This window comes from Osmia bicornis, chromosome 10 (genome assembly GCF_907164935.1).
Source record: "Osmia bicornis bicornis chromosome 10, iOsmBic2.1, whole genome shotgun sequence".
Lineage (NCBI taxonomy): Eukaryota > Metazoa > Arthropoda > Insecta > Hymenoptera > Megachilidae > Osmia > Osmia bicornis.
In genome coordinates, this window is record NC_060225.1 from 9,381,785 (window position 1) to 9,409,485 (window position 27,701).

General features: G+C 31.9%; 11 protein-coding genes across 14 annotated transcripts; 7 read left to right on the top strand and 4 right to left on the bottom strand.

Moving 5' to 3' along the window:
• Positions 1-147: 147 nt before the first annotated feature.
• LOC114874188 (enhancer of polycomb homolog 1) lies at positions 148-6,221 on the top strand. The gene is given in 23 exon segments (XM_046287381.1): positions 148-1,188; positions 1,840-1,891; positions 1,894-1,941; positions 1,944-1,976; positions 2,064-2,305; positions 2,421-2,677; positions 2,768-2,783; positions 2,785-2,876; positions 2,878-2,902; positions 2,998-3,028; positions 3,031-3,213; positions 3,216-3,301; positions 3,538-3,689; positions 3,782-3,935; positions 3,995-4,067; positions 4,070-4,461; positions 4,464-4,532; positions 4,534-4,611; positions 4,614-4,670; positions 4,672-4,735; positions 4,738-4,966; positions 5,198-5,280; positions 5,283-6,221. Coding segments are annotated over 23 exon segments (2,601 nt in total). The 5' UTR covers positions 148-1,035; the 3' UTR covers positions 5,315-6,221.
• A 5,773-nt stretch (positions 6,222-11,994) lies between these two features.
• LOC123988275 lies at positions 11,995-13,503 on the top strand. Its single transcript, XM_046287584.1, is given in 10 exon segments — positions 11,995-12,067; positions 12,152-12,298; positions 12,301-12,408; positions 12,411-12,497; positions 12,500-12,544; positions 12,547-12,668; positions 12,671-12,709; positions 12,711-12,888; positions 12,891-13,048; positions 13,129-13,503. Coding segments are annotated over 10 exon segments (972 nt in total). The 3' UTR covers positions 13,144-13,503.
• Positions 13,504-13,526: 23 nt separating this feature from the next.
• LOC114874212 (fanconi-associated nuclease 1 homolog) lies at positions 13,527-14,516 on the top strand. Its single transcript, XM_046287585.1, is given in 9 exon segments — positions 13,527-13,610; positions 13,753-13,906; positions 13,909-13,944; positions 13,947-14,162; positions 14,165-14,238; positions 14,304-14,351; positions 14,353-14,388; positions 14,390-14,428; positions 14,505-14,516. Coding segments are annotated over 9 exon segments (699 nt in total).
• A 217-nt stretch (positions 14,517-14,733) lies between these two features.
• On the bottom strand, positions 14,734-16,117 carry LOC114874218 (NAD-dependent protein deacylase sirtuin-5, mitochondrial-like). Its single transcript, XM_046287586.1, is given in 10 exon segments — positions 14,734-15,023; positions 15,026-15,106; positions 15,291-15,432; positions 15,508-15,534; positions 15,536-15,586; positions 15,589-15,701; positions 15,704-15,728; positions 15,790-15,839; positions 15,842-16,040; positions 16,097-16,117. Coding segments are annotated over 10 exon segments (747 nt in total). The 3' UTR covers positions 14,734-14,985.
• Positions 16,118-16,301: 184 nt separating this feature from the next.
• Positions 16,302-17,026, top strand: LOC114874217 (methionine aminopeptidase 1D, mitochondrial; the record flags this gene model as incomplete). Its single annotated transcript, XM_029183316.2, is given in 8 exon segments — positions 16,302-16,340; positions 16,412-16,523; positions 16,526-16,571; positions 16,573-16,631; positions 16,634-16,647; positions 16,714-16,870; positions 16,873-16,899; positions 16,983-17,026. Coding segments are annotated over 8 exon segments (498 nt in total), but the record flags the coding sequence as incomplete, so codon positions are not given.
• Positions 17,027-17,042: 16 nt separating this feature from the next.
• On the top strand, positions 17,043-17,465 carry LOC123988280 (methionine aminopeptidase 1D, chloroplastic/mitochondrial-like). Its single transcript, XM_046287614.1, is given in 5 exon segments — positions 17,043-17,130; positions 17,194-17,304; positions 17,370-17,399; positions 17,402-17,446; positions 17,449-17,465. Coding segments are annotated over 5 exon segments (261 nt in total). The 5' UTR covers positions 17,043-17,072.
• Positions 17,466-17,652: 187 nt separating this feature from the next.
• On the bottom strand, positions 17,653-18,914 carry LOC114874221 (proteasome subunit beta type-4). The gene is made up of 5 exons (XM_029183321.2): positions 18,741-18,914; positions 18,356-18,562; positions 18,138-18,284; positions 17,863-18,061; positions 17,653-17,792 (listed from the first exon to the last, which is right to left on the bottom strand). Exons 1-5 carry the CDS (start codon positions 18,866-18,868, stop codon positions 17,754-17,756), a joined length of 720 nt encoding a protein of 239 aa, XP_029039154.2. The 5' UTR covers positions 18,869-18,914; the 3' UTR covers positions 17,653-17,753.
• A 271-nt stretch (positions 18,915-19,185) lies between these two features.
• On the bottom strand, positions 19,186-21,915 carry LOC114874215 (probable chitinase 2). Its single transcript, XM_029183313.2, has 8 exons — positions 21,659-21,915; positions 20,832-21,029; positions 20,591-20,756; positions 20,417-20,513; positions 20,133-20,339; positions 19,866-20,063; positions 19,568-19,693; positions 19,186-19,493 (listed from the first exon to the last, which is right to left on the bottom strand). The coding sequence occupies exons 1-8, from the start codon at positions 21,720-21,722 to the stop codon at positions 19,272-19,274; spliced, it is 1,278 nt and encodes a 425-aa protein (XP_029039146.1). The 5' UTR covers positions 21,723-21,915; the 3' UTR covers positions 19,186-19,271.
• On the top strand, positions 20,951-21,644 carry LOC123988279. Of its 2 annotated transcripts, none has more exons than XR_006829836.1 (3): positions 20,951-21,043; positions 21,110-21,195; positions 21,265-21,644. XR_006829836.1 is itself a non-coding variant. In XM_046287613.1 (3 exons), exons 1-3 carry the CDS (start codon positions 20,999-21,001, stop codon positions 21,498-21,500), a joined length of 318 nt encoding a protein of 105 aa, XP_046143569.1. In that variant the 5' UTR covers positions 20,951-20,998; the 3' UTR covers positions 21,501-21,644. The 2 variants fall into 2 exon arrangements, 1 of the variants encoding a protein (XP_046143569.1); XM_046287613.1 differs by having other exon boundaries at positions 21,110-21,146.
• A 190-nt stretch (positions 21,916-22,105) lies between the features above and the next one.
• LOC114874219 (protein KTI12 homolog) lies at positions 22,106-27,700 on the top strand. Of its 3 annotated transcripts, none has more exons than XM_029183320.2 (5): positions 22,106-22,595; positions 22,671-22,932; positions 23,001-23,139; positions 23,223-23,285; positions 27,621-27,700. In XM_029183320.2, the coding sequence occupies exons 2-5, from the start codon at positions 22,799-22,801 to the stop codon at positions 27,693-27,695; spliced, it is 411 nt and encodes a 136-aa protein (XP_029039153.2). In that variant the 5' UTR covers positions 22,106-22,595; positions 22,671-22,798; the 3' UTR covers positions 27,696-27,700. The 3 variants fall into 3 exon arrangements, with proteins under 3 accessions (XP_029039153.2, XP_046143568.1, XP_029039151.2); XM_046287612.1 differs by lacking the exon at positions 27,621-27,700 and adding an exon at positions 25,752-25,823; XM_029183318.2 differs by lacking the exon at positions 27,621-27,700 and adding an exon at positions 23,417-23,619 and having other exon boundaries at positions 22,238-22,595.
• LOC114874216 (carnosine N-methyltransferase) lies at positions 23,912-26,997 on the bottom strand. Its single transcript, XM_029183314.2, is given in 8 exon segments — positions 23,912-24,741; positions 24,832-25,065; positions 25,122-25,284; positions 25,354-25,494; positions 25,624-25,781; positions 26,154-26,379; positions 26,875-26,954; positions 26,956-26,997. Coding segments are annotated over 8 exon segments (1,200 nt in total). The 5' UTR covers positions 26,983-26,997; the 3' UTR covers positions 23,912-24,570.
• Position 27,701: the final 1 nt, after the last annotated feature.

Here is a 27,701-nt window from a genome sequence, read left to right on the forward strand (position 1 = left end):
GAAACAAATTTAATTACAGATTTTGTGCGTGCAGACAAATTGAAAATTTAAACTAGGTATATCCGCAAGAGTGCGACGCGTGCGCAAACGAGGAGTACTTAAAAATACAAACACAAATATGTAAGCTACGATAACAATATTTATAATTTGTTCAATTGAAGATTATTCTGCTTTCAGTTTTATTGTTTTTCGAAAACAGTTAATGTAATTAGTAGGAATATCAATCGTAATTATTACGTCTATTTTCAAATTTGTATCATCGGGGATACAGGGGAAAAGCTGTCAATCTAAATGTATTTAAAGAAAAAAAAGAAAATACGGCAAATACATTTTCTATAGCAAAACCGTAATTTTCCATCGTTATTAACGTTTAAAGGGTTATTAAATTTTCATTAACTCGTGTAGTGTGTACGTTCATTGAGACAACCGGTGAGAGGTTAATGAAAGCTCTACCAATCTCGACGCCACCTTGCATGATAGGATGTAAATTCCATCTGTCTTGAGAATTATTGAATTCTGTTACAGTATTTAATCTGTTATATTATAATGCTATAAAACGTTTAAGAAAGAATAAAAATTTTTTTAATTTTGAAATGTGAAATGTAAAGGAAGGTAATGTGAACAAGGCTTGTGTCGATGTGAAACTTGAAGCGTCCAATAGACGGTCGCAAGTTGACCAGTGGCGGCAGCGGGCCGATTCCCGCGCGGCGCACGTCGCATCACGGAACTGCTCGAGCTGAACGTGTTAAATGGCTGTGCGTCGGCCATGATGGCTTTGAGCAGGGACCGTGTCACGCAAACATGTTTTCAAAGTGATATATCTCGTTTGGTGACTGAGTGACCGTGTTCCAGCGCGATGGCCGGAGAACGATGAGGCCCTGAGCGCTCTCTGTGCCGGGTATTACGGCCGCAGGGCCCCCAGCCAGGCCCAGTCAGGTTCACGTTCCCCAAGTCCGAGGCCCGAGCCGACCCGACTGGCCTCACGGTTCGACACCAGCCAACTCGGTTGTCAACACGCGAGCCAGCCGCCTCAGGATGAGCAAGCTGTCGTTCAGGGCCCGCGCCCTGGACGCTTCCAAGCCCATGCCGATTTACATGGCCGAAGAATTGCCGGATCTGCCAGATTATTCGGCCATTAATCGTGCTGTGCCCCAAATGCCCAGCGGCATGGAAAAGGAGGAGGAATGTGTAAGTCGAACGTTCAGCCTTCTTCCAGCATGTTTTCCCCGTCCGCCATCTTACCCTCGAGCGCATCTTCGTAAACAACCGGCAGATGGCACTTTACTTACTATTATTATGTACAGAAATTTTGTATTTTTATTGTTAAACATAATTGGTAGTAATGTTTTACATGTTACATTCATTCTTTGAGCATTAGTGCACTTTGTCAAATTGATATTGATAGCTGTCAATTCTTTGTTTTGAAGTAATGACAGAATTAAAATAGGATGCTCCAACGTTGCTATTCGACATAGAATTTTTAATTTTTATTCATCATAAACTTTTATATAACCTTCTATAGCATATTAGAATGTTTATAAGTACTTTTTATACAAGAATTTCATTCATTCAAGTATCTATTGACATATAAACAATGATTTATTTTATGATATGTTACAATTGTACATATGCACTTCAAACAACAATTATGAGAAACTGTTGATAAAATATTATGAATCAAATTATATGGTGATGATGTTTGATATTTTATTATGTGTCTTTTACTTTTGGTATGTATTTTTCTTGTTCATAGTATGTTTTATTATGCATACAACTATGTTTGCATGCTACAAAATATACAAAAAAGATTAAAATTTATATTAATTAAATCTTTGCTAGGAACATCACTTGCAAAGAGCAATATGCACAGGTCCTAATCATTCCTACCCAGAAGTACTGATTTGACAGATGTAGAAGCTTATGATAAGATCTATCCAGCTGATTTAAGCTGCCTCGTCAGCTTATACATATGCACCGTAAGTTAACATAATATAAAAACTGTACTATGACAAAAAACATTGTCATATGATAAGAAGTTCAATAATTTCTGCTTCTGTTCAAAGCTTTTGCAATGGAGCAAGATATTCCAGATTATGATATGGATTCAGAGGATGAAAAATGGGTTGCAGTACAAAGTCGTAAGATGGACTTAACTCCTCTTCAATTTGAAGAAATGATGGATCGTTTGGAGAAAAGTTCAGGGCAAACTGTAGTCACTCTAAATGAAGCTAAAGCTCTTCTAAAGGAGGATGACGATTTAATTATTGCCGTTTTTGATTACTGGTTGAATAAACGTCTTAAAACAGTAAGTGTTTATGTTTAAACTAATAATGAGAATGTTTGCCATATTTGGTGTAATAGTAATATAATTTACGCTACATAATGAAACGATATTAATGTAAATATACTTTTTGTCACAGCAACACCCCCTTTTATTATCAGTAAAAACAGAGCATCGGTTTGGTTCGGCTGCCAATAATCCTTATTTAGCATTTAGACGTAGAACCGAAAAAATGCAAACACGTAAAAATCGTAAAAATGATGAAACTAGTTACGAAAAAATGCTGAAGCTCCGTAGAGATCTTAGTAGAGCAGTTACTCTTCTTGAAATGGTTAAAAGAAGAGAGAAAACCAAACGAGAACATTTACATCTTACAATCGAAGTTTATGAAAAAAGGTTCGAAAATAATTTTCCTTGCATCTTCATCTCTTTGATATTTTATTGTAGAAGAATTTAAATCAATGTAATATTTTAAAAACGATATAGATATCAGGCACAGGACCTTCAATGGACAAATATTAGCAGAAGTATCAGCGTTGAAGACACCGAGGCCAGCTTTCTTGCTCACTATTACAAATCAATTTGGTGTTCATCAAATTGGGCGAATAAATTTGTAGTAAAGTAAGCACTTTTTAATATTTCCCTATTGTATTAGCGGATTGTAAGAAGGAATTTCATTTAAATGACGAATTCAATGCCATTTCTTTTGAATTCAGGACGAAGTCGTACCCAGGAAGAAAAAAGGACAATAAAGAAACGGAAACATAAAACTGCCAAGTAGAGGGGGGAAAGTTTGGACGTAGCCGGAGTACGTGGTGGAACAGGTAGCGGTGGTGGTCGGGGAAGTCGGCCTGGTGTTCTTGGAGGCGGGCTGGACCCGCTAATGAGCTCAGACGAAGATAGTCCCATTCCATCTCACTCGCATTCTCAGCCTCGGTCCCCTCGGATCGCGACGACGAAGACACCGCTGATGAGGGTCAATTTGCTTTCCGACGGATAAGAAATAGCACTTATTTACCAGTGAGTGCTATTGAATTCGTCCGAATTTTTCTTTCCTACATACATTTTTGTCAAATTGTGAACCGAGCGCTATAAAAATCTATATTAGACAGGATATTCATTTTTCTTTTACATGAGCAGTTTTACTGTATATCGTGGGTTGTCAATGCAAATCGTCCGAACTATCGTAAAAGTATGGAAATAGTCTTAAAGTTCTTTTTTTCAGGATTGTAGATATAGAGCTTTTCTCTTTGCAGCCTGTATCAGGTGGATTTGGAAATTGGCCTTGGTGTGATAAAAGCGAAGGGGGCTTGGCCGATAAGAAGTATAGGTTTGCGCTGACCAGCATTAGCAAACCAGTACCACGGTGTATTGGTTTTGCACGACGGCGAGTTGGTCGGGGTGGCAGGTATGATACATGCTATATGAATACGAACCCTCGTATAAAATGAAATTTCTTAATAACTCTTTTTTTTTCGTTCGACGTCCATGTGTTTTTAGAGTAATATTGGACCGTGTGCGACCGACTATGGATGAAATGTGGTCTCTTCTTTAGACCTTCACGATACATCAACCGAAACGAGAACCAGTGGATTCTGACATACCTACCGCATCGACTCCAGTTAAAAAAGAATTGTATTTTCAATAATTATACGTAGAAAACTGTGTTTAATGTAGTCGAATTAATTACTAACCGATATTCTGTGACGTAAGGTTCATTTCCGACCAAAGACTCCGCCTGTGTCCGTGTATAGTCCAAGCGAAGAAAGTAGCGATACGGACTCGGATTAGAGCAAACGTCGTCTCAACCGAAACCGCTTCCGTACCCGTTCCCACCAGAGGCAACGTCTATCTGCGTGGAAGTAGAACCTGAACGGTCAGGAGAGGAGCCACCTTTCACGTCGGAATTCAATATCGCAGATTATTTTTCGGTGGACACTTTGTCGGACTTCGACCTTGCTGTGGCGAGTATCACCGGTAGTGCGTGCGTTCGTGACTGTCAGACAATAACTCTAGCGATTTCGCGGACAGACGAGCTGGGCAGTTCACATTTCGTTGTGGACTACTCTACCTAGCAGTCTTTTGCACAGCCCGCGACACAACAGAGTCGGCCTCAGTGCAGTGGTAGTGGTTCTAGTTGTGTAAATACTTCTACGAGTTCTACAATCCCATCCGTCTTTCTCGTGTACGACCTAATCAACCGACTACTTCAAGTACGGTATCTACGCACTGTACAAGTACTGCTACCGAGGACACAGTCGAATCAATCTAAGCAACAACACAGACAATTTCCAAACAATAGCAGTTCCGCCTCCATTCTATCTAAGTCCTTCTGACTAGTCCAACAAATAATAGGAAGTGGCGGGTAACTGCCGGCAGTGGTAGTGCTGGGAGTCCGAGTGTTCAGTGCGAGTACCACAGCTAGTGGAACGATAACGAACTTCGGTAATGGGCATCAAATGGTCCATTGCCACATATAAACAACTCTAATAATCTTTCAAATAGCACTCATGTCGTGAATAATCAGTCAACGATAGTTCTGCCGCAAAAACATCCGCCGTCCAATCTGCTACCTGGCTTGATCGCGCAGAGCAAATTGGCGAGTCTTGCAAGGCAGCAACAACAGACGCAAAGTCAGACGCAACAAATCCCAACGTCCGGGGAAATTACGCTTAATAGTAATAGGTAAGTGTGCCGTGTCTTTTCAATATTATAGAAATTACGATACGCATTGAGGTAAATGTTATTCCCTGTTTGTAAAATTATAATTGCATAAATGTTATTTTTTTTAGCACAAAATACTTGTTGGTATTTGTCATCTTTTCAGAAGTTTTGAATTTTATATTGTAGTTTTTTTTTTTTATAGAAAAAGAAAAATAGTATTTGTTAGCAAATGTCATGTATTTGTGATTATAGTGAAAATTTGGATATGGAGGTGGATGGAGTGGAAAGTGCAGCATGCGACGGTAAGCCGCAGCAGCAGCAACTTGTTCGAGCAAACAAACACAATCATTAGCAATGGAAGTGACATGATGCCTGCTATCGGCACCCCTGTTGCCGCCAATACGTCACTGGGGGCTTCGTTAATTTTACCTTGCCTATGTCTGTCTGACTTCGGAGACTGGACAAGTACTACGTGCTTGTTGATACAAAATATTTAAAAAAAAAAAAGCGGTACGGCTAGATTCGATTGCAGAAATGCTCTGATCAGTTGCCTGTGGTGGCGATGACGACGGATTAGTGTCGATTCCATTGCAAGTATCAAGTTATCTTGATTACACGAAGATTGTGCTTTATTTATTTTTCTAAGATTGTTGTTTCCTTGCTCATTGAACAACCACTTCACTTTCTTTGTACATTATTAAATTGATACTAGCTTTTGGCTAACGTTATTACACTTTTCTTGATAAAATTAATTCTTAAAAGGATGTAATAAGTAATATTGAAATGATAACGTGGGATATTATCTATTAGCTAAAAAGAAGAAAAAAAAAATTAAAAGGATAAAATTTTGTTCAGCGCAAGGGAACTTTATACTTGACAAAATTATCATTGATTCTAATATACTGAAAACTCGGCAGAACTCCTTTGTCATTTTTTACTCATATGTAAGTAATAATACTTGAACATCTATAGTGCAATTATTATCTTCATAACGCAAGCTTCCTCAAACACAGCGTTGATTATTTTATTGCGAATTACAGTCTTTTCTAAAATTTGGAGTTTATCAAAACACAATATTTCTGGCTGTACATTCACGATTGTAAAGTTGATTTAAAAGATATATGCTAAGTATAATTGCTTTCTATGAAAAATGTACATAAGCGTCTTATAAATATTTTAATAATTATATTGTGTTGCCTATTTCAGTGACCTCAGAGTAGAATATTTGATTATTTCATAATGTATATAAATTTCAGTTGAATTGTAATAACATGTTTAATTTTACTTCCTTATTACAAAGTAATAATATGTAAAGGCTTTCAGGCTGGTGAATAATCAAACTATCATTAATGATAATTTTCTTTGAATTAGCACTTAAAATTATCCAAATAATAAAGAATCTTTTAATAATTTCATTGATCACTGAACTATGCATTTTATTTAGTAGTGCATACTGAATCAGCCCTATACGAGTACATGGAACTGTAGCATTTAAATGTTAGATTCTGATGTTGTGTTTAGGAAGCCTTGCATTATAAAAATTTATACTTATAAACTGAACAAGTTCATGACATTATGTTAGGATTTATGATATTTGCAAGAAACGTATACAAATTTTTAAGCCTTTCACTTTAATGGATACAAACCATGGAAATAATAACGGTTGATGAATTCATTTGCCATACAAAATATGAAACAGTCAGTCTTTTCCTTTTGTACAACAAATGGATGTACCATAAAAGTATCTCATTATTTTAATACTTTGTAGCAGGGTTACAGTAACGAACACGAATTCCTTATGATCAATCGACACAGCATATACAAGTTAGAACAAAAGCTAAATCTATGTTTAAGCTTTAAATAAACAACTTAAATCCCTGCTTAGAACAGATAAATATTACATTAAAAAATGATGCTACCACTAAAAGAAAAGTTATTTGTTCGGTTGTACTTCAATGATTTATTGTAGTCAAATCGTTTGTGAAATCGATTGGTACAGCTATAGAAAAACCGCGATCAAAGGTATTTTTGCACACTTTCTCGCATATATGTAGTTCATATGTTTTATTACACAATCTTACTGATAAATTTCGATTACTTTTAAAAAAGACCAACACTGAAATATTAACGGAATCTGCGCACATTTTTTACGTGCGTTATTCTCTTCCTCTTAGTCTTTCTATATTATTGTCTCCCATTCCATATCAATATTAAGAACATAGTAATATAACATAAGAATTGAACAAAAAAGTAAGTTGGCAAAAAGAAAAAATGGACAATATTGTAATTTGGAAATCAGTAAAATGGAAAAAGTAAATTTTTCTTTAATACAATCACGTATTTCATATTTCTGTGTGGCTAATAGAAGCTGTGCGTGTATAAAAATAATAGTTATTCGAAATAGACTCTCAGATATATGAGTTTTAAACTGACGAAATTTAAGAGTATCTGTCACATAATTTTTTATAATTCTTTAGAACAGGTTTCAGTTATCTGTTATTCAGTTAAAATTCGTAGGCACTGATCGAGATAAATATCCTAGGCATTTGGATCGAAGATTTATAATTTAAATTGTATTATAAATGGTAATGGCAAAGTGTTTCGGATAGTCATTGATTTTCGGGACTTGAAGCACAGAAATTTCTTTCGAGCATGCAATAAGAAAGCTTTTTTCGCGAGCCGTAACGCGAAATCAAGAAAGAAATAAAATTAATGGTGCAAATATTGCAAATTCTAGGAAGACTTCATGAAATCATAATAAGAAAGAAAGAAAGAAAGAAACAAACAAACAAACAAAAAAGATATATTGTACATATAAAAATAATTACGCTTATTGTATCTCTTACTTTTAGGTAATTAACTAAAAAATAACTGTAATTAATGTTGTTGTGGTAGGCGCACAGCGATGTGTATGAAAATTTATGAATTCGGGACGATTTTAGAGGAGGAGTAATAAAGAAATTTTATCCTGGATAGGACTTATTATTTTGTTAAGAACTTCACTCGCCTGTATATTATATAACATTTTGTGAAATCTAATTTCTGCCACATTTGTACATATTTTAGATATCTGATTATTTCTCTCGTTTTTCTCAAATTCACCGTTGTGCGTGAAATGTTTTCTCATTAAAAATAAAACAAAAAAAAAAAAATGTATTCACGCACTTGGGATTACGCTTTGGGATATTTGCTTTTCATTCTTGTTTTTTCTTTTGTATTCATTTTTTGATTTACTTCATACAATTCAACTGCATTACAAGAAAAAAGGAAAAAAAAAAGAAAAAAGATCTTCCGCCATACATATGATTTTGAGAAGAACGAGCGATATGCGGAAATAATTTCCAAGAATGTACTTGTAAAAACCATTTGTTTATTTTAGTTGGAACGCTTTAAACGAAATATAGTGGTACATGGATTTTTATATAAAAATTTATTAATGTTAAAAATATTGACCCAATAGCCACTTTACAAATAAAACGTCGAAAATCTTCAAAGTTTGATCGCTCCAACCAAAGACTGAGTTCGCTTTACATTTTCTGATTTGGCAAACACGAAATTCCACTGACAGAAAGGCCGATATCGTATATTTTGTCATTGATTTATTTACTGTGAGTAAACTAACGGTAGTTAGATTATTACTTAGCAATATTCGCAAAATGTTTGATTATTTAAAGAGAGTTTTAGTAATTTATCTAGTTAGCCGATGAGATTATAAGAAAAAGAAAATAAAGAAATTCGGTCAAATTTGAATCGTGAGGACTTCGTGTTTACCTAATTCGTTGCATTCGTGGAAAACAATACTGTATCATGTAAGTAGAAGTAAGCCGAATCAATGCAACTATTTAGAGCGATCGAACAAGACCTATTAATCGTTTCGTGTAAAAGAAAAAAATTATTGAGAAAAAGAATGAGCTTACAGATATGATGTTTAACGTGAAGCTCTTAAAAAGTTCTGAGTGTTAAAAACTTTTACGATAATATCGACAGGTGTCGAAATGCGGTGTATCTATTATACGTGTATTTTATTCTGTGAATACAGTAGGACTTCTATGTCGCTGTGCGACAGGAAGATTAATTGGAAAAAATCGCTCCAACCAAAGCTCTGATTCGAACGAAAGTTTGACGAGAGTATGTATAGAGAATTTTTCTCAAGATTGTACAATCGGAGAACCTAAGGGGCATATATCAAATTCTATGTATGTAGAATCTTTGATCTAGACACCCTTTAATTTGTTCTTCGATACATACATCATCTACTCTCTCGTCCCCTGATAACACCTTTCGCTAAATGCATGTATCAAATTTAATTTGGTCTAAATAAAATATTACCAGATACAAATCGAAGCGTGAATTATATTTATTGTTTATAAACCGTCAAAGTTTGACAAATAAATTACATTCCTAAATTTTTTTGCTTTTTCGACTTTTGCTTATAATTTCTTGGTACGTTCCTGTTATACGATTCACAACGATAAACTTGAAATTCTATCATTAGTAAAACAATACTTTTAACGTAATTAAAAATGCTTGTTTACGTTTGTTTGCCTTGCTATGTAATTAGAGAAGTAGAGATGTTATCAGGTAGATGAGTTGTTTTCTATAAATTACATATAAAGATCTAAACTCAACTATTGTTTAGCATTAATATCTATAATCAATGTGATTAACATTTGAATCTATTAGATAATGTAACTAATTGAATGTATATATGTCAATCTATGGGTTACAATTTGAATATTAAATGTATTCTAATTATGTCATTTCAACAAATTGGCAGAATTATAAAAATCTGATTATTGTATACATACGATACTAACGTATGAAAAGAAATTATTTGTCAACTGTACAAAACACAAATAATATGCATTTTTTATGTAATTTATGTTAACAGGTCAAATCTTATCTTTTACTTTATTTGTCTATTCTATTTGTACTATATTGTATACTTTGTATGCTATCTAGCAGCAAAGTATTTATTTTAATCAAGATATATGAATTTTTTCTTTCATAAAAATGCTCTATTTTAACGTAATGACATGTGATTGCATTTGACATATAACATTAAGGGAAAAATATTCACAATGAACATAATTTGGATGAACAATTTAAAAGCAGATATTTCTGCTGGAAATAAATTTTGATTGCATCGCGTAAAAATACATTTTTATCCTTCCTAATAAAATAAAAAAACGTATATACAGGGTGTTCGACAACAGGTGGGCAAAACTTTAAGGGGTGATTCTAGGGATCAAATAAGGACGAAAATCAAGAATAACGAAATAGCGTTTGCGGCTTTGCTTTCCAGTAATAACGATTTAAAACATTCGAGTAAAAAGCGCCTGAAACCTGCAACCTGCCAAGCACCGACGAATGTACGTCAGGTCAGCAGGGGTCGGTACAGTCATAACCAAGAATCGAAGCCGAATGCTGCAGTACCGAGAAACAGAATAGCACAAGGTAAGTATGACTGTACCGACCCCTGCTGACCTGACGTTCAGTCGTCGGTGCTGGGCGGATTGCAAATTTCAGGCGCTTTTTACTTGAATTTTTAAACGTTAATTATTGGAAAACAAAGCCGTAAACGCTATTTCGTTATTCTTGATTTTCGTCTTATTCTGATCCCTAGAATCACCCCTTAAAATTTTGCCCACCTGTTGTCGAACACCCTGTATAATTATAACATTTCATACATATTTCTCATTTAAACAATTTTAACAAAATATTCAAATAAATTATATTTTTCGTTTTGTATACTTTGATTATTTGAATGTTGTTAAACTTGAAAGCATACGTATATATAGTTATAACTATATTTAATATTTCGTTTCATATACTTACTTATACATATATTTATGTTTATTTCTCATAAATGCAATACGTTTGTAAAGTGCAATCTTTTTATAGTTTTGAAAAGGGTACTCTTTTTACTTTCAAAACAGAAATATATATCTTTGTATTTTTTAAATCATTTAAGTTCGCTATTTTTATATTCATATTTCAATATTTAGTTTCTTAAATTTATAAGTATATAATACACTATTTATTTCCATTTTAGGTTAATTTCCTTGATGTCACTGGTGGTTACTGTAACCACCTAATCTCAGTAATTAGTCATTGCTAATCTATATAATGGAAAGCATTGGTTTTATTAGAAGTACTTGAGCATTATTTCCCAGTACATTCGTATTTTTATAATATAAATCCTAATATATTTGACAAATTGGGTATATATGAAACCATGTTTTAAGTGCAATGCATTTGACCGGCATTTGTTTTGAACTTGTTTGAACTTGCTACAAATGTGAAGTTCAATTTCAAGTGAGCAACGGCTATTCAAACCGAATTAAATAAAAATATAATCGCATGTTATTTTTTACTACATATATGAATAAAAACAAATGCATTGTATAAATTACGCTAAGAACATATATACATACATATATACACAATGGTGTTTGGTCAAGAGGTAATCTATTTTATTGTTTTAAAATTTTACATTTTGAAGTGTGATATAGTTAGTACCTTTAATGAAGTAAAAGCAGCATGTATGTTGTTACTGCAATGAAATTGAGTTTATTGGAGATAAGAATAATGTCACAGCAAAAACATATTGATGAGTTTTTTAAAGTAGTAAGTAATAAACGAACATCAGGCATTACAGTGAAAGATAAACAACGTTTTAGAAGTACACCATATTCAAGAAGTGTAAGTTAATGTTTCATACTTTAATCATTTTATCAATTTTGTTTCAGGTTATTTACCGTATACTACATGCAATTAAACTACTCTTATGTTTTCAGAAAAAGAAAAGATGAGTTTAACAAAAATGTGGAGTCTAACTCAATGGCAGATTGCACAATTATACATGAAAAACATTAATAATCATATTTAAGTAATCTAAACAGCTTCTCCAATTAAGCACAAGACAGAAAACAATGAATGTGCATTCTCAATAGATACAGTGGAAGAAAAACCTGTTGAATAATAATGAATTGGAAAGTTCCTTATGCATTAATGAAATATTATCAAATAATGAGAATACAGAGTTGATGAAAACACCAACAAAGAAGAACAAAACAGATAGTTCTTTAAGTCCTGCCAAATCATCAAAGAAGGAACCAAGCACTCCATAAAAACAATATCAGTAAAAGGCTCTAATAGTCCTAAAAACTGGAAGTAGTCCTAAAAATTAAATTATTCTCAAAGTGCCATCTGGTAAATCTCCAAGAAAACAATTGCAAATCTCTGTTTGGTCATACCTAGCTGTTATCAAAACTCAAGCAGTTGCACATATGAATTTAGCAAAGCAAGGTGCTATATTTTCATATAATTGTTTTAATCTAGAAGAAATATATTAAAGGTGAATTTAATTATACTTATTAATCATGTAAACACTAAAACTCAGTTGAAGTATGAATCAAGTGGAAATAATTCAACTACAGATTTACATGCTAAAACTTTGTTCATACTATTTTCACTGTCTTCTCTAATCCATAAATTGTGGATATTTGATTGAAATGAGCTGGAACTTTTGTATATTCCATAATTACTCTGCTAGTCAGGCTCAAACATTGCTGGCACATATGATAAAAAGAAAAAGGACTGGTTCAGAGGAAGTAATATTAAATATCCCGATATAGCTCCAGATTTGAAAGACGTGTTACAATCTTGTTCACGATCTATCTGTACATTTAACATTGAAAATACAAATTTAGCAAACAATGACTTGAGCTGCTACAAGTGGATGAAATTCGTCAGCTTTGCCAAGGATATGAACATTAAGCCTAATGCAAACAAAAAAAATAACATATGTAAAACTGTTAAAATTATCAAACACGCAAATCTCTATTTCCTGGAATGAAAAGTTCCAAGTACAGTTTTATATTCTTCAGTTGTTCGTATGCTCGATTATTGTGTGATGCATACTGATAAAACATGGAATATTATGATAAAATATAACGTTTGTTAATACCGAATCAAGATCCACAAATAAGCGTAGCTGAACGTTTTTTACCATTATGTAATATTTATGTAGGAAATGTAACATTTCTAACATTCCTGAGAAACGTTTCCCAATATTTTCTTCCAACTGCATTTGATGAGGTAAAGTTGTTATACTCTAGATTAATCTTGGATCAGAAGAAGAAATATTTTTTGACCATTTAATTTATTTATATTTGTAGCTATATCACAGCTAAAGCAACACTGTCCATAACATTACAACTAATTGACAAAAAGAAGTGGACCAGAGGTACAAGACGTGGGTAAATTAAGCCATAATACATTATCCAACACGTTAAAGGAATCATTAGGTAATTCAAAATTTGTTATAAAATTAAATAAGAAATTTTTATTGATTTAATTATGAAATTTTCAGGTTAAAAACTTCCTTGCTTCCAGTGCATGTAAGGACGTTATATGCGGTATATGTATGGCTAAAAATAATTTCTGTGTGTATAGACGCATTTAAAAAGATAAAGATAAGACACAAGTAGTGGAAGTTTTACATTTGTTACTAGAAACTGATTATTATACCCATTCGAAGAAAGGAAAATGGTATGCTGAATTAGCTCTCATTGAAATGTATCATCATAAAAATCTGGAAGCTAGTGCATCGGTAATAATGAAAGCTTTAAGCTCGGAACACTTAACGCGAGTAGATAAGGTAGATCTTATAGAAAGAGCAAATAGAATTCTAAAGAAAAAAACTGGACTGAAACCCATAACAAAACTTAATATGAATAAAACTTTAGATGAACATATTCATCAGATGCCGAAATATGAGGCGCATCTAATATTATACGTGCTGTGTTGATTGCCTGAGTAAGTTTTACGAAATACATGTTATCTCTTTTCTTAAACCAATACTGAATCATTGCAGAAGTGGTGCAAGAAAGAAAGACCATTGGTGTGTAAAAAGTAATGCTAAAGGTCAAAGTTTTGGATCAGTAGAAACACTTGCATGAATCATTACTGTGAGAGAGGATTTTCTAATGGATTGCCTGTGAAGGTGCATTACCAATTACCTTATTTTTTACTTTATTTTGGGAAGAACTGTTTGATATACATGTTCCTGGAACATTTGTTTCGCCCATATCAATACGCTCCAGATGATTTATTTAAGAAGAATTATTTTACGAAAATAGTAAAGAAAGAATAGACATGAAACTTCAGATTGCTAGTAATTTAAATTGTTTAGCATTAAGCACCTTGATGGAAATAAGTTTAAAATCTGTGTTCAATATCAGTCAATAATGCCAACAAATTTACTGAAAGATGGTCTACAGTTGAAAGTATGTACTTTATTGGTACGAAATTATTCTTTAATATCACGATAACAATAAACTTTGATTTGTAGGAAATAGTATATTGTTTAGGAGTTCAAGGTGTTGTAGGCATCTGTAGGACGACTTGTTGAAAATTTTAAACTTTGGAAAGCTGGACTTTCCAGATTTAATTGTATGGGAATTTAAAACCAAAGAAGTAAGTAATTACACAAATTCATCAAGTTTTACAAAATATTTTTTATTAATTATTAAGTGTGTATTATTCTCTGTAGCATAAATTGTAGAAGTAAAAGGTCCACGAGATAGCCTTTCAACAAAAGCAACGATTATGGTTGGAATATTAAATCAACCTTGGACTCAATACTGAACTATGTGTAGTAGAAGGTAAATATTATTTAGTTTTATAAATTTACATAGGCTCATAAACTAAGATTCCAAGCTTCTGTTACCGTAACAGTACAAGGGACCTGAAAGTGATACCTTTAAAACAACTCTGCATATAACTATTATTTTGTTTCAGCTAAACAAGAAAAAGATAAAACGTTGATGATTATGAATAAATACTTTGCATGCAAGTTCGGTATGTATTATAAAACAAAATGTTTTAAATATTATATGAACGTGCTACCTGTAAGAACTTTTAAAGTGATCAGATTTTTTTTTTTTATATGGACTATATTACTATTTTATCTATGAAATATTATGAATGTCTCAAAAGTTAAACTACTCGAAATGTCTGAAGCAGGAGTCATTCTAAATTAAATCAGCAACGGGAATGCCGCGATTCGCTGCTGAGGCGCAAACATTGCTGCAGGATATACAATAGATGATGTACCGATAACTAGGCAAACGTCACAATTCTCAACAGCATTAACTAGTATTAAAACCAAACATATTTTTATTTTATTAAACCATTATACGTATGTGTATATATATATATATATTTTATATGAACCAAAAATTTTAAACTAAATTGTTATAATTCCATATTGTGATACAATATATTATTAAAAGATTTATTTTATAATGTACATTTATTTATATACAGAAGTACTTACAGGCCTGTTTAAGTACATCTTCATTTAAATTTTCACCGAACCATACAATATGTGGTCTTAACAAACCTTTACAATTTGTTTTTGGACATCTTGGTAAATCTTTTTTTTGGACTATCAGATACCATGATCTTTGGTCGGAGATCTGCATATGTTTATAAGAATTGTAGATCAATGTGAGTGATTTATCTATTTAACATTTTACAAAATTACACTTTACCCCTTTCCCTTCTAATGCAGGACATATTTGGGATATTTTTATTTGCAGAAACCTCGTGGCAAACTGTACAACGGGTTTTTAAAAATGTGAACCATGAAGCTCTTATTACGTCTTGCGCTTCCAGCTCGTTGATGAAGTTTCATCAATGTTTTGTGTTACAATAGTAACATTTTTAACAGCTTTTAAACTACGGTCTGAAAAGTTGCTATTGCTTCGTGAGCCTAAAAACGCAGTTTGTAAATACTAGTGGCTGAATATCAAACAGAAAGATTACCTGTGTACCTTGTTGGGTTTGGCTTCACTAGCTACCGTCCTCCGATATTCCATAAACTCCAAACTAAAGAAGGATTCGCGTCAAAGGCTTCTGGGGTTGCCAGATTTTTGAGCTTGATATTTTCTCCAAATCCACCCGCACCCCGGAATGTAGGAATACCAGATTCCGCAGAAACTCCGCTCCCAGTTAATATAATACGTTTTTGCATTTGCCACTATTCTCGGAATGACTTCATAGCATCATGTCTGACAGATGACTTCTTTCAAGGTTATCTTTTAAGCAACTATCTATGTATATATATATATATGTATCTACATCAGCTGATTTGCTATACATATTGTATTTACATAATAATCAGCTAGTATTATGTTAGTTTTTGGAACTTTTACAAATTATTGATTTGAAACATTTTACAAAAAGGAACAAAATATCTGTAATGAATAATAAGTCCAGGACGTATAATATATATTAATACCATATATTTACATCTTACTGTTAAAGTGAGGGTTAATTTAAAATATTAGAATGTTTTTTAGAAACTTTTCAAACGGAACCGCAAGTACGTTTATTTTTATATAAACATTCTTTTAACTGTTGTAGTTTATTTAATTCGTATGTTACATTTCTTAGACAACAGCACGTAAGCTTATAAATAATTCTTTTGGAAATTACGAGGTTATTGAACCATGGGAAGTAACTGAAATTAAAAAGGTACCATCATAATTCTAGCCTTCTCTTAGCCAATCATCATACCTCAAGAAGGACCAAAGAGCCCAGAAATAAAGACAAAAATCAATACAGAGCATGAGACATAGTTGCAGTTTTGCTAAAACAGGTGTTATTCTATGCCACAGAACTATATAAAGGTACATGCTAATTATTAAAACAGAATTTACTTAACAACTTCATTGAAATTAACAGATTGATTTTAGGCTGGTACAACTACAGATGAATTGGATGCAATAGTCATGAAATGATATAAGTAACGGGCTATTCCTAGTCCACTTACTTATCGAGGATTTCCACAATCAATATGTACTAGTGTTCATAATGTTGCATGTCATGGATTCCAGAATAACCGCCATTACAAAGGGAGATACTTAATGTTGACATAAACAGTATGTAGAAATATCATAAGTACGCATTCTCCTGTAATTATGTGTTTATAAAGTTACAAGAACAGGTAATTGCCTTTGCTTAGGTATATTTAAAGGGTATCATGGAGATTGTTCAAAAACTGTTTGAAATAGAAACGCTGTATGAAGAGCTAACATCTAATAAGTGTAACAGAATGTGTTTAAAAAAAGCCATTGATATTTGTAAACCAAATGAGAATTTTTCTAGCATAGGTAATTATTAAAATGATATAAGTACAGGAGAAAGGCGGTCATATATTTGTAATCAATTTGTAGGATGTATTATTGAAGCAACAGCAGATAAATATGGATATTCGGTAATTCCAGCATTTGCTGGGAATGGTATAGGTACTTACTTTCATGGACCACCAGATATTTTCCATTTTGGTAGGTCGATATATTATTCGAAACACGAGGGTATATAATATTTAATTACTTTTCAACATTACTAGCAAATTAATTTGCTGGAAAGATGTTACTGAATGACATTTCTATAGACCAGTTTTAAGTCGGGGTAGCAAAGAAGTGAAGTTTTAGAAGACGGTTGACGGCTGTTACCGCGGAGAATCACGAACTGCTCAATGGAACATACCGTTTTAATTACAGATACTGGTTGCGAGGTATTAACTTTTTAATCTTATGTAATTTCCCGTTCCACGTGATTTTCTCTGTCGTATACAACTTACTTTCTCTCAATAAATTATAAAAAAAATTAAATAACAACAATCTTTCAGCTTATGTTGTAAATCATTTTATTAAGACAAAAAATTGTACTTATATTTATTTTTACATGATAGCAGGTTCCAGTAACTATCTAGAGTCAGTGGTCCTTGTATTCAACACCCCCATCTTTTGTGATTATACCAAACTTGATACTAAAATCAAATAAATTAAATTTGTTTACATTTCAACATATGAATCTTTTAAGTTTTAATATGAACTTACTTTTGGAAAAGATCGTGCATCTCTATAATAAAGAACCTGCATCACTTTATATAAAAGCTCAACTGCCTCTTCTTTAGTCATATCTTTATTTTCTTCATGAGCTTTTCTGAGAATTGGTGTTGCCATATATGCACCATACCCAGTTGCAATTACTGGATCAATGTAAGCTGTACCAAGTTTATCCACAGTACCTAAAAATCTATACAAAATATTCAAGTAAGCACTATGTATATATAGTGAACTACATATAATTACAAAGGAAACAAAATACTCACAATTTATCTCCTTCTATACCACCAATAATAAAATTATTCCAAAATGGATCAAAATGTGACCTCCTATTGTACATTACTCGAGTTAACCAGCAATGTAGAGCTTTTGGTTTTAAAGATAATCCATCATCCAAACATTCTTCTTCAAGACTAAATAACATATAAGGTATAATACAAATTGAAAAGTATAAAATTATCATGAAACAACAATTGAAACATACATTTTCTTTTCTATGTTACTTTTAAGGCACTGGTAATCAGCATAATCTCCTCCAGCAGCAAGAATAATATTATCATTTACTTTCATTACACGTTCTAGATTTCTAAATCGAGCTAATGATCCATATGATCCAAGAATGTCTGCTGCTATAAGAACACCGTCTTTAAATTGAATTCCGACTACGGATGTACCAGTCGTCATCGGCGCCCTATAAAACAAGTATTGATAGTTACCAAAACTACTGTTATTAAATACTATTAAAAGTTGCAATTATATTAAATGATTTGAATACGTAAATACAAGTTTATTTCTAAATGAACATGACATGCAATTTTCAGAAAGAGGTTAATTAAAAAAAAACAAGGAGTATTTTTAAAATATTTTACTGTGATCTTTGGAATCCTCCACTATTGGATTGAGTAGAAGTTCCAGGAAAGTTATAAAATGCACCAGGTGCTGGTCCATTTTGCCAAAACGGTAGAGGAGTATTCCAATCAACTTTACTGAACGCCATGATTTCTACAACTTCCAAACAGTTTGAAATATCATTCAAGTGAAATTCGAGAACTTAACAGGTTTGTACTTCACAAAATGTCTCTAGAATAATATCAGGTTTGCATGCGTATCAGTTTTTATTTACGATTCATTTGAAGTCGATACTTATCGATACTCGAAAGTAAAATTTATGAAATAAAATTAGTGTAATCTATCTTACAGGGTAAGCCCTTTGTTGCAAAAGATATGTATATATTTATATGGAATCTTACAATCAGATAGACCAGATATAAAACATAAGATAAAATAGAAACCAGAGTGAGCAAAAGAATCGAAAATATATGTATGTAGATTATATTTATTCATTTTGAATTAGCATACATTTTTTGGTATCTCTCATTTTTATTTGTCATAAATCCTCTTTAAATGCGATACATAAGAAACATTACTAATATTAATATAAAACTGTAGGAACGTCTTTTTGATGCCGAATTAAGAGCTATATTGATCGACCTCAGTAAAGGAAATGTGGCTGTTTCTTTATCCAATGAATCTTTCAATGATTCGCATTCGCCATTGAAGTCGTCGGTATCGATGCTCCAAATCATCACACCGGATAGATTCATCTTTTCCGCATATTCAACCTGAAAGCGATAAAAATGTAATCGGATTTAAATGGAATTAATACGTATTTTTATCTTCATCCATTGAATATGACCTTCGTTTTCAAACTCCTTGGATTATCATACACAATCACGTGATCGTCTTTGATTGCGTAAGGTGTATCGCTGTTATTATCCCATCCAGTCCTCCACTTATTCGAAGTGATCAGTTCTTTGCAAATCTATCGACATAATATAATTCACATGTCGTTCATTTTTAGGAACCAACTGTTGGTAAAGGAAAATTGGAAGATCCGATTTGGATTGAATTCGAAGCATCAAAAAGAAGAATAAAAAATTGTTGAATAATTTCGCGATTCGAAGAAATATATATATTTGAAAAATGAACCGTACTTCGTTGTACCCCAGGAAGCCATTTTGTCTGGTATAAGGACCCATAAATCCTTCCGATATACTCTGATGACCGATAGGATTTTCCTCAGAAGAATTTAGTTTGCTGGCCAATATAAAAGTCCTCCCATACATAGGCAAACCAAGCACCAGTTTATTCGAAGGTGCACCTTCTTTTAACAAGTATTTCAGCGTGTCTTCCTAAAAAATCAAACTTTAATTTTGTTGCTTGCACAATATTCATTTTGATTCTTTTTTCAGACGTATTACCACGCTGATGCCATCGTTGCTTCTCATCGGTGCGTTTGGAAGCACTTTATTGTCCCACGTTCCATGATAATCGTAAGCCATTACGTGAATGTGATCCAGATACTTTGAAAGTTCAGGAAGATCGTATCCTACGTCGATGATATTCTTATTAGCACTTATAGCCGCCGTTAACAAGTAGTTTGATCCTTGAAACGCTTCTTTCAGTTCCTATTAAACATTTTTTTAAATATGTAACAGGATATTAATTAAAATATTTATCATTATTCCAGACAGATGTAGTTTACTTTTACAAGAGAAACAAAGTTTTGCTTGTCTGCTGGAACTCCGCCGCGGTTACCAGGAAACTCCCAGTCCAGATCTAATCCGTTGAAACCATATTCCCTGCACAAAGTACAATCTAACGTTAAAAGGAATTATTAGAGATCAAGGTAAATTGATTTTTGATTAGATTCTGGTACCTGAGGTAATGGACCACGCTGTCGACAAATTTGCTTCTTCGTTCAGAAGAAGAAGCGAGTTCGGAATAATTTTTACTGCCTTCGTTCCATCCACCGATAGCAAGAAGGACATTTAATCCAGGATATTTGTTCCGAAGACGGGTCATTTTTTTGTAATTATCATATTCTAGCAAATATAAGTATTTTTAACGAATATTCAACTTACATAACATATTAAAAGCTATTATATAAAATTATTTACGATGCTCAATATCCAAGTAAGGGTCAATACTTCTGATGGTCCAAGTTGTGGTATTCAGTCCGGCGAACGTATATACGAGATGCGTACAAAGTTTCGGCTGGATATTATCGATACCAAATTTACCATTTTCTGGCCTGTAAATGGCCCAGGAAGCGACGTAACAGACTATGGCCTTGTTACGTTTTGGCCTTGTCGAAGCTTGCAAAAAGAAGGTAAATTATATTATTATAAAAAGTTTGATTTCTTATACGTTTTTCAAATTTAACTCTCTTTATTAGCGGAACGTATTCAACATGAATCATCCGGTGAACATTCGTAAGATACAAAATTACTCGGAGCATCCATTCTTGTTGGCAGTATTACTGTATAACATTACATTAATAATTAAGCGCCAGTTTGAAATTCAATAAATCGAAAGTTAATTAATTTTTAGGTGACTGTAATGTGACTCAATCTTTAGGTGACTCAATCCAAGATAAAGTACAATTTAAGTTTCGTCAAAATGTCAGATTAGCATTGCAGTCTACAAAAGAAAATGTCAAACGCATTCCATACTTTCTTTTATTCTACATCAAGCATTATGCGAGGATGCAAATATTTTTACAAGGAATTGTAAAAAAGTGTAGATATTTGAATACAACAGAGGTATATTTTTTAAATCGAATTTAAATTCCAGAAATTGTAAAAAGTACTTTTTTTTTTAGTATTTTTCTATTGTTTTCAATATTACAGAGTACATTTATAAGGCATATTTTAAATTTAATTGTACGCTGTAATAGTCGTGTTAAACAAATTATAGTGGTTTGATTATAATACGTATTACTTACCTATAATATCATTGATATTGAGAAATAGTAATGTAAGTAGAAATAAGAAGCCATAGGTCTTCATTGTAAAATAACAGTTACGCGAATGCGGAGTTATTGTCCTTGTAGATAGCTTTCACTCCGCATGAACCCACCATACGGTACTTCGAATAAGAGAGAATCAGTTGTGGTCGTGGTTTGAAAAAAGACAGAGCTAAAACCTGTTGCTGACAATTTTAATTCTTACACGATGAAATTAATATAGCTGTATAGTTGTACACATATATATTACATATTTGGTGAAATAGCGATAAGTTTATCAAACTTATCAGTTTGAATCATAGCAAATATAATTCCAATAACACTTCAGATTAATATTAATCCTAGGTATCATTAGACCAACTACTATAATAGATAATCGTTATTTTGCCGCAAAGAGGGCTATAGAAATAGAAAATTTGTCAATCTTTCAAGCTCTCATTTAGAAAAGGCAGACAAAAATCATCTTCATATATATCTCTATAAATATAATTCCTTAAGTGGCAATATAACAAGAGTTTGTTTCAAATTTTCATTTTTAAAATTACATTCTGGTATTTGAAAAATTTTTCCTCATTGTTTCTATTGGGTCAGTCGATGTTGCGTAGTATCCCCTCTTTCCCCTGCGCCGCTTTCAGGTTTTGTGAATCTCATTGTCAGAATCCATTGTAAACTTTTAATCAAGTGTGTCTATGGCCGTGGTTTTCTTTTGATAGGTTAGGATATTTATGTTGATTTTAAATATTTTTTATACAATTGCCACTATTATTATAAACTGGTATACCGTGCAGTGGTTAAAACAACGCGATGTACCGAATTAAAAGAATATTTCGAAAATAAGGTAACAAGAAAGTAGAAATTATTCATGAAACCGATTTTGTGTCTAAAGCAGGCTTTGATAAAAATACATTTTATGCTGGTTAGTTACTATTTTATATTGCTTTTTATTGCAATCATTATATTTTAGTAACAGTTCAGATATTATTTACCATAGATTCTAAAAAGGAAAAGAGTGTTAGAAGTGACATAAAGTCAGCAGTACAGCGAGTGCTAAATGCAAATGACGTGTTAATAATTGACGGTAGTAATTACATTAAAGGATATCGTTATGAAATTTATTGTATGACAAAGTTGTATAAAACTCCTCAGTGTACAATACATTGTGATATACCAGTTGAACATGCTTGGTTGTGGAATGAAAAACGACTAGAATGTGAACAATATAGTAGAGAAATTTTTGATGCATTAGTAATGAGGTAATTAAAGTTAAACAATGTGGTTTTCTGTTATTATATAATGAAGAGATTTATAATATAATACACAGATATGAAGCTCCGGATAATAAAAATCGATGGGATACCCCATTGTTTGCTCTGTCAGCAGAAGATGAACTGAATTTTGATGAAATTTATAAATCATTGTATGAAGTGAAAGCTCCAAAACCAAATTTAAGTACTCAGTGTGTTAGTATTTATGTGAAGTAAATAATTGGAATTTAAATTTATTAACTAGTTTGTACTTTATAAAGATATACATTTCTTTCCAGCCACCCTTGTCATCAACAAATTATTTATACGATTTGGATACAGTAACACAAGAAGTTGTTAATGTAAGTTATTCAAGAATTTTTGTATATCAATTAATTAATTAATTACAATAAGGTTCATAATATTACAAAGATAATTAAATAACTAATATAGTTATAATGAATCATAAATCAGTATGCTTATTTTTATAAAGGCAATACTGTCTGCCAAACAATTGGGTATTGGGAATGAATTTAAAATACCAAATATAAACTTAACAGTCCAAACCCATGTACTGCAGCACAGCTTATGAGGTTACGAAGACAGTTCTTAACTTATAGTAAGATGCAGCAAATTGAAGTTAATCAAATTGCAGCATTATTTGTACAGTATCTTAATAAAAGTTTGTAAACAGAATAGTTATTGACATACTGTATCTTACATCACTTTTTTACTTCAAATATTCTAAAATAATATAACTTTTAAAGACAATAAATATGTTAACAATACTTATATATTTTTTAATAAAAAATTAAATTAATTACATTATTAGGCCTAACTTGCAATTATTTGGTTCTATGTGTTCCATATTGCAAAATAAATGTTTACTCATACTTCATTGATAAACGTGTTATAATAATATAACTTTAGAGATTTCTTTTGAAACAGAAAATGAAATTTGTGCTATTTTAGTCTTATCTATTAATAAAAGAAAATGCAAAAAATTATTAATAATACAATGATTAAAAATTCAGAAAATATATCGTCTTCGTGATAGTAATATTTGAACATTTAAAACAAAATTGGATAAGGCAACACTGGTTTCGGTAAAAATTTGAAGTTAATTTGCATTCGTATTAAAAGTCTGTTTATAAGCTGGAAGAAAACATTCCAAATGAGGGATATTGTATATTATGTACATGTAACGAAATTTAGTTTTTTTTATTTCATATTATAATGATATCTGGTAAATAATTCAAACAATAAACGTTGATAATAATCTAACTCACAAATGAACTCAAAGGAAAATTGCAAAACTGTTATTGGAATTATTTTAAATTAATTTGAATCAAATTGTTCTGATGTTTGATCAAAATAACCGTGCCACTTTATTATCCAATTTGTTAACAATAAATTTATCATTTGTAACTATTACTTATTGAAGTAAAATTTATGATAAGAAAATAACACTTCAATTATTAACTATATTTAAAGACTTTTGTTTTCTTTCTAGATTCAAATTACCTAATATTGACTTGTGTTCATAAAGTATAACAGCTTTGCTCTTGTAATAATTAAACTATTACATAATGCATTTACAGTTATATCAATCTTTCTTACAAATAAAATACATCAGGTTGTCGATAGTTAATTTTCTTGTTCTTGTATACCGTTACTTTCGGAGCCATTTCTATGGCTTGTATCATTATCTATGCGTCTTTTAGGTTTCCGACAAACGAAATACACGCTATTATATTCACATTGTAACATACTGTTAACATTCTGAGCATAACGTGTTTTTACGCGCGTTTCTTCTTTCTAAAAACATACAGTAAGTAACAAGGGTTGATTAAATGATGTTATATTCGATACTAGCAACTTCATCAAAAGATTTACAATTTAACTTGCCTCTAATTGAAATCCAAAACCTTGAATTACATCACGAACAACATCATAACTTGGTTCTATTGAATCTTCCATTGGCATATCACTAAAATGATATAGTAATGGCCCAAGATTAATCCATATACCTCCTGGTTTTAGAATTTTATAAATAGTCTCAATGAATTGCACAACGTTGTTCGCGCAATCTATAAAAAAACACGTAGCAACACAGTCCCAATGATTGTCTTCTGTATAAACCTGTAATATACAAACTTTGAATATATTCATCATTTATCGAGGTATCATGAATCTACCTCTAAAAAATCTCCAGCTGTCATAGAGAACTGTGCATTTTCTGGAAGATCGCTAGGATTTACATCTGGAAAGAAAACAGCTCGAGTTTGATGTTCTGGTTTTAAATTATTCATATACTGATGCACCCATGGATGTACTTGATATGAATTTATTCCCCTACACCTATAAAATGGAATGTTTGTTTGACAAATATTACTTCATTTTAAAATGGTTTTTAAAACTGTTTCTTACTTATTTAATACAAAATGTGAAGCAAACAGCATGAAGAGAGAATATTCATTTCCTTGACAAGTGTATCCACGTCTTGCGATTTCATATGCTAATCTGCCCAAACCTGCACCAGGTACTAGAATTCGCACATCTGATGGTGTACTGGAAATTTACCTATCATTTCATACTTTTCTCAACCATGTTTTACTACAACTCTGTAGCTATACTAAATATATATAATAGTATAGTTGCTTGTACTTAATGTATCTATGTAGTCCGAAAGATTCGTACCAAAATTCTAACGGAAATTGGTTCATGATTTCGTCTATAATAGGCTGATAACACGCAGTACGTTCTTCTGTACCCTCCACACTCCAATCTCGAACTAGTTGTTTAATTGTAGCTTGAACTTTTTCCAGATCAGCCATTACTGGACGAGGATTTAATGTCTGCAATCAGACCTACCTATATTTTGTACAATAGAATACTTTATAAAAAAGAAGCTTGTTAAGTCAACAAAAAAAAGAACCAAGCTTGAAAAAAAGAATAAATTAGATATTTTCTCTTAGGAATTTGATATCAAAATATAAGAAAATTTTTCTTTTAAACAATGTTAATAATCAAATGTTTCCAAATGGATGAAAAATGACTATACTTAGGTAACACTACAATTTTGCTTTTGATCAACACAAATTACATTATTAACTATTTGGTAATATAAACAAAACTGCTTTGTTTATATCTAATAGGATTAATGGAACTAACTGATTATAATATTATAAACATAAAATATTATACAACAGGATATACATGCCACACACCAGGTAAACTTTTCTTACACTTTCAGTGTGTGCACTAGCTGGGCTCACATTTTCAAAAATATGTGCTACATCCTTTACGATAAGCTTAATTATTTCATCATTATTTTCAATACATCGTTTAACTTCTTGTAGATGTTCCCTATATTTTGACAGAAGCTTCTGATGATGTGCTGGAAGTGACAATAAATAGGATTCTGTTTTGTTAACCCTTAGCAGTGAATGATTTCTGTAAAAAGAAAAGTTTTTAAATGAAAAGAGTTTGGTACATTTGCCAACTATATTCCTAACTATACTGCAATCTTATGTAATTACCAATTTAAAACTAATTCTGGTTACAAGTGATCAACAACTGACAAATTAGGCACAAGTATATTACTTTATTTCATATATTTCTACATTTTTCTTTCTAAACATATACAAATGATTGTGCTTTTGTCTACAGAGCTATATTTTAATAACATAATATGGAATACAATTTTTTATTCATTGAACAATCGTGAAACATTAGATAGAAAATGTCATAGCGTAGTGTCGTATCATCAAAGGTTAAGTAATGTTGGAGAACTTTTCACAACGGCAAAAAATTTTAAACGACTCGTTGCTTATCACAGTTACCATATACAAGTAACAAAGTGGAAGAATAAAAGCAATAAAGATAAGGGTGAAACATCGACTCAAAGATTACAGCCTTATATTAAATGATTTTTCATAAAATACTTGCTTGTAATATTTGAAAGCCGACACAATACGTTGAAAGTGTTTTCTCTCTTCTTCATCTTCACAAGTGTCGTGCAGTTTTTTTTGGATAAGGATTCGACATTGTTTCCATTTTTATATTCGAACGTGGACTTTAATATTTTAATGAATTTTTAGCACGACTTTTAGTGGCGGCTTCCTTAGTGCACGCGTTACGACGCGTTCACACGATCACAATGAATCGCTCTTTAAGGCTAAATTGTCTAAAACTTTTATTTATTGAAAACTGCATTAAAATCATTACGTTTCCAAGGTGTTTAAACAGCTGAAACTACTATATTTTAAATGTATAAAAAGGTAAAAGTATTTTATGTAATTTATTGTTCAAAAGAATAAGAAGTAAAATGAACATCTATTGATTTGGTTTTAGGAATTTGAGACACGCTATTTTATATATCATTTTACACTGCAGTGATGTTTTATATTGATTATTACAATTATACAAAACCAATGACGTAATTTGCCTTAAAATGTCAAGGTAACTATACTGATTTTCCTGAAAAAATTCATAATAATTTTTATTACCGTTTATAGTTTTCTGCAGAAGCTAAAACTTGTAATATGAGGTATTAAGCAATGCAATTTTTTCCAATTCTTGATAAGGATTGTATTGAAATTTTGTATTAAATCAATGAAATTCAATTGTTAGTTGGTGTTACGTTTATTCTAAACTGTTACACCATAAATTGAAGTAAAATTCATTGTTTACAGTTGGAAACGGTGCCACGGCACAACTCGCATATCTGCAGAGTTTCTATAGCTGCTGCAATTGCAGGTAGGACATGATTGTCC

Coding starts and splice junctions, on each gene's coding strand:
- LOC114874221 (XM_029183321.2), bottom strand. CDS start 18,868: ATGGCGTTCAGTAAAGTTGATTGGAATACTCCTCTACCGTTTTGGCAA. Junction 18,563..18,740: donor GGAGGATTCCAAAGATCACA/GTAAAATATTTT, acceptor CTTGTTTTATAG/GGCGCCGATGACGACTGGTA. Junction 18,285..18,355: donor AGTAACATAGAAAAGAAAAT/GTATGTTTCAAT, acceptor TATGTTATTTAG/TCTTGAAGAAGAATGTTTGG.
- LOC123988279 (XM_046287613.1), top strand. CDS start 20,999: ATGGCCTTGTTACGTTTTGGCCTTGTCGAAGCTTGCAAAAAGAAG. Junction 21,044..21,109: donor TCGAAGCTTGCAAAAAGAAG/GTAAATTATATT, acceptor TCTCTTTATTAG/CGGAACGTATTCAACATGAA. Junction 21,147..21,264: donor GAATCATCCGGTGAACATTC/GTAAGATACAAA, acceptor ATTAATTTTTAG/GTGACTGTAATGTGACTCAA.
- LOC114874215 (XM_029183313.2), bottom strand. CDS start 21,722: ATGAAGACCTATGGCTTCTTATTTCTACTTACATTACTATTTCTCAAT. Junction 20,064..20,132: donor GCAACGATGGCATCAGCGTG/GTAATACGTCTG, acceptor TTGATTTTTTAG/GAAGACACGCTGAAATACTT. Junction 19,694..19,865: donor GCTTCCTGGGGTACAACGAA/GTACGGTTCATT, acceptor TTATGTCGATAG/ATTTGCAAAGAACTGATCAC.
- LOC114874219 (XM_029183318.2), top strand. CDS start 22,799: ATGACAAAGTTGTATAAAACTCCTCAGTGTACAATACATTGTGATATA. Junction 22,933..23,000: donor TTTGATGCATTAGTAATGAG/GTAATTAAAGTT, acceptor TATAATACACAG/ATATGAAGCTCCGGATAATA. Junction 23,140..23,222: donor CAAATTTAAGTACTCAGTGT/GTTAGTATTTAT, acceptor ATTTCTTTCCAG/CCACCCTTGTCATCAACAAA.